Genomic DNA, 9,814 nt, shown 5'->3' on the forward strand with positions numbered 1-9,814 from the left:
ACAAGGCAACCATTAAAATTAGAGTAACGTTAATAGCAGTCTCAACATTCAACTCATTCTCAATAACAAGGTGGAGTGATGGAGACAGCAGGGAATGAAAACGACAGGTTGGGTTATTGAAGGTGATGCATGGTGGGAGGTATCTGTGTGCCTGAAGACAGCTCTGGTGGCTGTAATGACCTGCAAGGAATCCAGAAAAGCTGGTTATTGGGATCTAGAGATGCCACTAATGGAGTTACCGACCTGAGCCACTGGGATGCAATTCTGTTTCTGAATCTCAGAAACTGAAGGGATTCCTCAAGTTGTAGGTTAGCCATACAAGTCGGTATGATCATCAGTGTGTCAGGGAGGACAACAGAACTTTGATCTATTCTGTATGTTCTGGTGTGTGTGTTTATATTCATCCTCCGTTGCCAAAAAAGACCATGCCATCAGAGAAATGACAACATGACTTGCATTTGACTTTCTTTTGAGTGAGGGAGGGCTGTGCAGGTCACCAGCCTCACTTCTCCTCCAGAGCCATCTGAATGCAGTGACCAGACATTCATCAGAATGATGAGAGATGACCCAGGATGAGGCAATTGGGGTTAAGTGACTTCCCCAAAGTCACGCAGCTAGTGAGTGTCGAGTGTCTGAAGTGAGATTTGAACTCAGGTCCTCCTGTCTCCCGCACTGGTGCTCTATCCACTGCACCACCTAGCTGCCCATGTTCTGATACCACAAGATGGCAAGATGCTGAGGAATAAAACAAAGAGCCAACCCATGCTCTCCCGCTGGAAAGTCTTCAGTGCAGGCAGTCCTGATATCCAACGTGAGTAAACCATGCGGGCATAAGAAGTAGGCTAAAGACATGGGCACTCTCCTTATACACAAACGTTTTATTTTTAGGAAAAGAATGCTTACATTTATCCTATTTTGAATTAGTACTTCTTTTCCCAATGATATGAAGAAACGTTTTCAACATTCCTTTATTTGGAATTTTGAGTTTGAAATTCACTCCTTTTCTCTTTTTCCCCCTCTCTGAAATGGGAAACAATTGATAGTCGTAAAACATGTGAGATCATGCAAAATATATGTGTATATTATTCATATTATGAAGGTAAACAGAGACCGGACAAAACTAAACTAAACTAATGAATAAATTAAAGTGAAAATAGTCTGATGTGATCTGCACTGCGACTACATCCGTTTTATTCTCTGGAGGAACATAGCCTGTGGAATCACGTGTCTTTTGGGAATGTCTTGGGTGATCGTATTGCTGGCAGTAGCTAAGTCAATCACAGTTGATCAGAGCATGATGTTGCTCTTCTTGGGTATAATGTTATCCTACTTCTGTTCACTTCACTTTGCATCAGCTCATGCAATTCTTTCCAGGTTTTCCTGAAATAATCCTGCTCATCATTTGTTATAGCACAATAGTATTCCATAACAATCATATACCACAGATTGTTCTGCTATTCTCCAACTGATTGGAATATCCTTAAATTCCAGTTCTTTGCAACCACAAAAAGAGATCCAATAAATAGTTTTGTATTCACAGGATTTCCTTTCCCTTTCCTTTCCATTGCTTTGATCACCTTGACATATAAACCTAGTAGTGGTATTGCTGGGTCAAAGGCCATGCACAATTTTGTAGCCATTTTGCCAAAGTTCCAAATTGCTCTCCACAATGGTTGAGTAAGTTTAAACCTCCTCCTAGCGTGCACTGGAGTTCCAGTTTTCTGACATCATCTTCAATATTCATATATGATTTTCTTTTGCATCATATTAGTCAATCTGATACGTGTAAGTGGGATCTCTGTGTTGTTTTGCTTCGCATATCTCTAAAAAATAGTCACGTTGAACATTGCGGTTTCATGTAAATATAGATAGCTTTGATTTCTTCTTCTGAAAATCATATGGCCATACCCTTTGACCATTTATAAATTGGATTATGGCTTGTATTAAAGTAAATTTAACACAGTCCTTTATATATTTAAGAAAGAAAGCCTTATTCAGTGACACTTGATTAAAAAGAAATTTTCCTAGCTTTCTGCTTTTCTTCTAAACTCCATTGCATTGACTTTGATTGCACAATAGATTTTTGTATAAAATTATTTCTTATGTAAAACAATCAAAACTTTCTAATTAACTTCTCATAATGTTCTACTCTTCTAAATATTATAGGTAAAGATGCATACTTTTAAGGACCAAGTCAAATTCCTAATCAATATTGCTTGGAATGATTAAACAAAAGCACTACAGTGGACCAATACATCAGACAAGGATTGAAGATGTCCTTAATTACTTATTGAATCACAAAAAGTTGTAATTTGGAATTCTAAGCATCCAGAAAACCTGAGAGAAAGACAAGATGCAGCATGTGCCAGGTAAGCCATTCTGATGCCTCTGCACTGACCACAATCTCCCCACAGATTCTAAAAGAGACAACACAGGACTCTGAACACAGGAGTTTTGGGAACAACAGTACTTCATGAACCACCATTTCTAGGGTCGAAAATGATCCCACAGCTATCGTTGAGGGACAGATCATTTTGGACAAATGACCCACCATCCATAGCAACACCAGCAACAACTGCTTAACAACAGTCACCAGAAGGATGACAAGCAAAAGAGATCAAGGAGTAGTAGCATTCTCCAAATAAGGGCTCTCTGTGTCTATCACAGTCCTTACAGCTGTCATGCCTGGGAACACCTTTTGTGGAGGAGGGTAGCCATCCTCAGTAACTGTCAAACAACTGCTACCCACAACTCAGATGGGCTAAACTGTCAGAAGCCACTACCTCATCTCAAGGGGAAAGAGAAGAGGTATCATGTGCCAAGCATGTATCATTGCTATCACCACCTTAACCAGCCTTTCCCCTGATCATAAGGGCAATAATCCAGAAATTTTTACACCTCAACCAAAGGAATAGCAATGTTCATGGCCCATGATCCATAGTTATAAAGTCAAAACACAACCTTGTGCAGATGCAACCTGGCAACTGTTCCTAATGTACTGCAGTCACAACTTAGAAAGATCCAGAAAAGAAGACTCTGATTTCCAAAGGCTTCAACTGGATGAGAGGCTTCCCATCACAAAATGATATAATTTTATCAATACAAGTGACCTTAAAGAAAAGCCATGACCCTCTACTTTGCAGCTACACCCTCATGACCATGGAACCTTTCCATGTGACCTTTAGCTTAAACCCCACAGGGGAAGGGAAGGTATTTTAGAACAGGGAATGTACCTTTGTATCCCCAGTCTTCAGCATAGTACTACCGCAGGAAGCATTTAATAAAGGGTTTTGTGTCCCTTCCTTCCTTGTGGTTATTTCCAGTTCTCTATACCTGGGGTGAGAAAAGCAAAGATTTCTTTATCAGAATTTCTCCAACTGGATTTTCCTTCTTTGCCCAGATGTTCCAGTCACTGTGAAGGCACCCATCAACTTTAAAGACAGATGGAACCATTATTTGGAAAGCTGACCTCTATGTATGTGCTCATAACATCAGATCCTTTGGGAAAATTCTGGAAGAACATGAGGGAATACACTGAAATGTTGGATCGGCCTAAAGACAATGATCAGTGACTTTCAATGGACAATCCCTACAGGTATACAGAGAATCTCTCATTGATTTTTGTCACATTATAACAGAGTGAGATGGGAATACATGCCCAGTGTAGACAAAAGTGGCCCTGAGTTCACCATATCAAACAATATTTTGAGATCTCAGGGCATCTGAGAAATGGACCAAAGTCCATTTCCCTCACCATTCATTAAAGGTGATGGTGCTTTCACCAAACCACTACATGTCCTCACTTGAGCATATATGATTGAAGAGTAATACAACAGGAGAAGAAACATACCTTTGTGTGAAATGAACCAAGCCTGTGGGAAACTAGTGGAGTGTCAAAGAAGAACCAACTCTCAGTAATTGGTCCCTTCCACACAAAGGCACTAGGGCTCTCCTTTCCTGAGCCAATTCATCCTTTTATTTTCCTGTAGACAGAATCTGGCTTGGAGGTCTTTTGGGAAGCAAACAAGGGTCTCTTACTGCTTGTGGGACCTCTGAGGTTGGCTTAAATGATGGGGTAGATTGCAGACCTGCAGCCAGGAGGTGGCACTGTATGACTGGTTTGGAACAGGCAGAAATTGAATGGGGACCATGGGGTTCAGAGGGTGGATCAGCCCAGCTGGTTGCATCTATGGCTGCTCTGAACTTGGTGTTCATTCATGAATGAAATCTATGCTCATCTGGGGCACAAAATTCAAACACCCCATGCCTTTCCTCTTAAAGACATGCACTCCCTATGGACCTGTGACCCCCAAGGTGTGACATGGGGAGAGTGATTAAGAAGAGCCTACATAAGGCATAGATTTGCATTCAGTCCCCTCCCATTCAAAACTCAACCCAGGTTTCAGGGAGAGGATAAGAAGAAGTTGAAAGAGTCCAGGTCCAGCTGTGTGCTGTTTGGGGAGCAGAGCTTTGGGGGCCCTCTGCACCATGGCCTGGCCTCTTGTCTGCCTCTTACTCTTCACTGTGTGCTCAGGTCAGGGCTGCCTTCAGAACCCTCACTCTCCAGTTCCTTCATCCCTGCCTTAGGCCTCTCTGCTTAAGAACTCCAAGTCCTTTCACCCTTTCTTTTTCTTCTAGGACATTAATGTCTATCTCTATTTCTAGGTTCCTTCTCTCAGCCTGTGCTGACTCAGTCACCCTCCATGTCTGCATCCCTGGGAGCCACAGCCAGACTCACCTGCACTCTCAGCAGTCAGTACAACAATTACGCTATTTATTGGTACCAGCAGAGCCCAGGAAAGGCCCCTCGGTATGTCATGTATGTCACCACCAGTGGAGGTGGAGGTAAAGGAGATGGGATCCCTGATCGCTTCTCCGGTTCCAGTTCTGGAGCCAACAGATATTTGTCCATCGCCAACATTCAGCCAGAAGATGAAGCCGATTATTACTGTATGACAAGTTACAGCGGTGGTATTTACACAGTGATACATTCAGTAAGGAAGTGAGACAAAAACCTCCTCGGCCAGCCAAGATCAAGCTCCACAGCTGACCCTGGGCTTCTGACACTCTTTGAACTGCCAGGGACATGTCAAGTCTATCTAGTTCACTATGTCTCTGTCTTTATCTCTCTGCCTCTGTCTCTTTCTCTCTGTCTCTGTGTATCTCTTCTTCAGTACAGAAAAGTATATGATGTGTTTGAAGTCCCACTTAGAGTCAGTGACAGAAATGGACCTTGAACCCAGATCATCTGATTCCAAGGTCAGTATGTTCCCCCACATCCCACATGTCCCCTCTGAGGAGATTGAGCACAGGGTGGGGCTTTAGCTGAGCCTTCAGGCTTTCGCATATGGTCTGGGGAAAGGAAACAGAAGCAGGGCCTGCCATAACTTGGCTGCCATAGCTGGGCCATATTAGCTCTCCAAAACAGCAATTAGCTTCTCTAAGGTGACCCTTGGACACTTGGCAGAGCATGCCCAAAAGTGTCAGGCATTGTGCTAAGCTCTTAGAGTGCAAAGACCTAGGACAATCTTGGATTTTAATGACCTGATAGTGGAGTTAAAAAGCAAAAATCTATGTTTAAACACACCATAGGCACGCTAAAGTGGAGGCCATTGATGGAAGGGAGATCCAAGTATTCAGAGGGATTGGGGAAGGCTATGGGAGAGAAAGATTTTTATCAAGGAATGGAAGGAAGCCAAGGAAGCAGAGAAGGGAATACAGAGCCTTCTAGGCATGGAGGCCAGTCAATGGAAATGCTCAGAAGAGGGAGATGGAAAGAGCCTGTGTGGAGGCAATCACTCCCCAAAGCTCCCAAGACTTGCCCATCTCTTCAGTTTCACTGGTCTGTAGCTGTCCAGTCTGGGGCATTCTCACCTGCTCTATCTTCTTGCACCCACTGAGACCTGGTCCTCTCCTGATGACACAGTCTCCTTGGCCACTCATTGCAGCTCTGGCTGCACTGTCCCTCGTACTCACTCACTAATTGATCGTGGTGGGGAGCTTGAGAACCTCTCTGTCCTCACTGGCACTGCCAGGCTCTCCCTCTGTCACCATCACTCAGTAAGCTCACCCTCTCTGAGGAGTATTAACCATTAAATCAAATTTCTGCTGACTGCTTTCCACTGATTTCTCTGACTCTCTCCAGACTCAGAATCCTGGCTCTGCCACTCATTTCCAGTCTCTGCATGACCTTGGAATGACCTTGAGACAACAGGTTTCTACTCTGTAAGTGGAGAGATCAGCCTCAGTGATATGAATTGATTCTGAGTACAATGAGCAGAACCAGGAGAACATTACACACAGTAATAGCCACAACGTTCACGGAAGTTTTCTGATAGATCTCACCCTTCACAGCAATGAAAGGACCTGAAAAATCCTCAAAGGACTCTTGAGGCAAAATGCCATCCACATCCAGACAATGAACCATGGGATTGGAATGCAAATGAAGCAGACTCCTTTCTCTTGTGCTACATTTTGTTTCAGTTTAGTTATGCTCGTCGTTTCTGCCCTTTGTTTTAATTCTTCTACACAACATGACTATTGTGAATAAGTGGCTAACATGAGTAGAACCCATATAAGATTGCCTGCCATCTCAGGGAAGGAGGGGGAAAAGAGGAGGAGAAAATGTAAGACTTATGGAAGCGATTGTTGAAACCTGAAAAAAATTAATTATTTTTTTCAAAAAGAAAAATAGTAAAAAAAGAAATCACAAGTAGGTAGACTTCAGAAAAACCTGGAAAGACTTTCATGACCTTATGCTGAGTGAAATGAGCAGAACCAAGAGAACATTATACACAGTAACAGCCACAGTGTTTGAGAACTATTTCTGATAGACTTACCATTCACAGCAATGCAAGGACCTAAAACATTTCGAAACCTCTCTTGATGCAAAATACCATCTACCTCCAGAGAAAAGCTGTCATAATGCAGAATGATGCAGACTATTTTATCTTTTATTATGTTTTCTTTTGTTTTAGTTCTCATCGTTTCTTCCATTTGTTTTAATTCTTCTATGCAACATGATTAATGTGAAACTGTATTTAGCAAGAATGTATTTGTAGAACTGATATAAAATTGCATGCCATTTTGGAGGGGGAGTGGGAAAGGAAGAGGAGACGATTTGGAACATATGGAAATGCTTGTTAAAAACCAAATAAATCAATTAATAATAAAAAGAAAATATATAAGTTCCTGAAAATAAAATATTATTTGTCATATGGCATGACTCTTAGGGAGAGGAAAGGGAAGATGAAGAGATTCATGGGATACTATGGGATTCATGAGAAACAGAAAACATCAATAAAAATTATTTTATGAAAAGTAGAAGAGAAAGCAGCATAAAAAATTAAGATTATGTGTATATTGGATGAGGTACCCAGTCATCCTGTGAACTCCTGCATTTGTTTCAGTGATATTTTCCTGCATTGACATAACATGAGCTGATATTCTCATCTCTTCTCAATTACCAATGTCAATCTTTCTTTCTCCCCCACACAGAAAACCAGATGCAAAAGAGAAATAAGATGGCAATTTGTCCTCAGGTGGCTTCTATCTGAACCCCATTATAGAAGATGAGAAGTAAGACAATAGTTACAAATTAAATAATAGCAATACTAATAGAACTCTGTAAATTCAACTCATTGTCCATATCAAGGTGAGCTGATGGGAGGAGCCGGGAATGACAAAGACAAGGTGGGTATTTGAAGTTGATACGCAGGGAAGAAATTTTTGTGCCTGAAGGCAGCTCTGGTAGCTGCAATGACCTCTCAGGAAGACTGAAATGCTGGCACTTGCACTCTAGAACTGCCACTGATTGAGTCACCAGTCTGATCCACTGGGATGCAACTTTTCCTCTGAATCTCAGCAGCTGAAATGGTCCCTCAAGTTTGCACGGTGTCCATACAAGCCATTAGGATCATCAGCATGTCAGTGAGGAAGATAGACATTGATCTCTTCTTTATGTTCTGGTACCACAAGATGGCAGGATGCTGTGCAACAAAACAAAAATCAACCTATTGTCTCTTGATGTAAAGACTTCATTGCACATGATACTGATGTCCAAAGTGGGCAAACGATGTGGGCATAAAGAAACAGGTAAAGGAAATGTACATTCTCATTATACACCAACACTATTTTATTTTTTTGAAAGGAATGCTTACATTTAGCCCATTTTGAATTATTATTATTTTTTCAATGACATGCAAAAACATTTTTAACATTACGTCTTTTGAAAATTGGAGTTCTGAATTCACACCCTTTTCTCTTTTTATTCCCCCCCTCTCTCAAAAGGGAAACAATTTGACAGAGGTTATATATGTGAGATCATGCAAAATATGTATCTATATTATTTATATTATGAAAAAAAACACACACCAAACAAAACTAAAATATAAATCATAAATAAAATAAAGCGAAAACAGTCTGATCTGATCTGCATTCAAACTCCATCCATTTAATTCTTTGGAGGTACACAGCATTTTTTATCACAAGTCTTTTGGGAATGCCTAGGATGAATATAGTGCTGGGAGTGGCTAAGCCAATCACAGTTAATCAGAGCATGGTGTTGCTGTTAATGGGTGCAATTCTGGTTCTGTTCGCTTCAATTTGCATCACCCCACACAATTCTTTCCAGATTTTCCTGAAATAGTCCTGCTCATCCTTTCTTATAGCACAATGATATTCCACAACAATTGTAAACACACTTTGTTCAGCTATTCCCCACTTGATGGGCACACCCTCGAATTCCAGGTCTTTGTAGCCACAAAAGTAGCTGCAATAAATAATTTTCTGCCAATAGGATTTTTCCCCTTTCTTTTCTTTTTCTTAGTTGACTTTGAGATATAGACCTAGTAGTGGTATTGCTGGGTCGAAGGCCATGCAAAACTTTGTACCCATTTGACCAAAATTCCAAATTTTCTGCAGAATAGTTGGATCAATTCACAATCAGTTCACAATCAGTGCACTTGTGGTCCAGTTTTTCTACATCATCTCCAATATTTATATGTTTTTCTTTTTTTATCACATTAGCCATTCTCATAGGTGTAAGTGCGACCTCAGAGTTGTTTTAATTTGCATTTCTCTAATCAATAGTCACTGAGAACATGGTTGTTTCCTGTGAATATAAATAGTTTTGATTTCTTCTTCAGAAAACCACATGTTCATACATTTTTTCCATTTAAAACTTGGATAATGATTTCTATTCATGTAAATTTGATACAGTCCTTTATATATTTTAGAAAGCAAGCCTTGATCACAGACCCCTAATGTAAAAATTGTTTTTCCTAGCTTTCTGCTTTTCTTCTAAACTTCACTGCATTGGTTTTGTTTGTACAAAACCTTTTTATTTAAAATTATTTGATGATTTAAAACAATTAAAATTTTCCACTTAACTTCTCCTAAAATTCTCCTCCAAATATTATTGGTCGAGATACATATTTTTAAGGATTAAGTCAATTTCCTCACCAATACTGCTTGGAATGACTGAACCAATACACTACAGTGGACAATTACATCACATCAGGATTCAAGATACCCTTGATTTTTTATTAAATGACATAAAGTTTTTCTTTGGAATTTTAAGCATCCAGGAAACCTGAGAGAGAGACAAGATGCATCATGTGGCAGGCAAGTTTAATAGTAATTTAAATAGAAAGATTTTTCTCATTGAATAATAGGCCAATAGTATCTGTTTAAATTTCCTGGAAGCCTGGGTCACATATGGTGGGAGGAGCTTGCTGAAGACACAGAACAAGAAGGGTGGAGTGGAATCAGTAGGAAGTGAATGAGTGGGGTCAGGTCAGAGGGGAAAGAACGC

The 9,814-nt window shown here is 40.6% G+C and overlaps 1 gene segment (V, D, J or C); it reads left to right on the forward strand.

The window, feature by feature from the left end:
* Nucleotides 1–732: 732 nt before the first annotated feature.
* LOC140502127 (immunoglobulin lambda variable 4-69-like) lies at nucleotides 733–5,006 on the forward strand. The segment is given in 2 exon segments: nucleotides 733–811; nucleotides 4,666–5,006. Coding segments are annotated over 2 exon segments (420 nt in total).
* The last annotated feature ends 4,808 nt before the right edge of the window (nucleotides 5,007–9,814 follow it).

This window comes from Notamacropus eugenii, chromosome 4, assembly GCF_028372415.1.
Source record: "Notamacropus eugenii isolate mMacEug1 chromosome 4, mMacEug1.pri_v2, whole genome shotgun sequence".
In the NCBI taxonomy this organism is placed as follows: Eukaryota; Metazoa; Chordata; class Mammalia; order Diprotodontia; family Macropodidae; genus Notamacropus; species Notamacropus eugenii.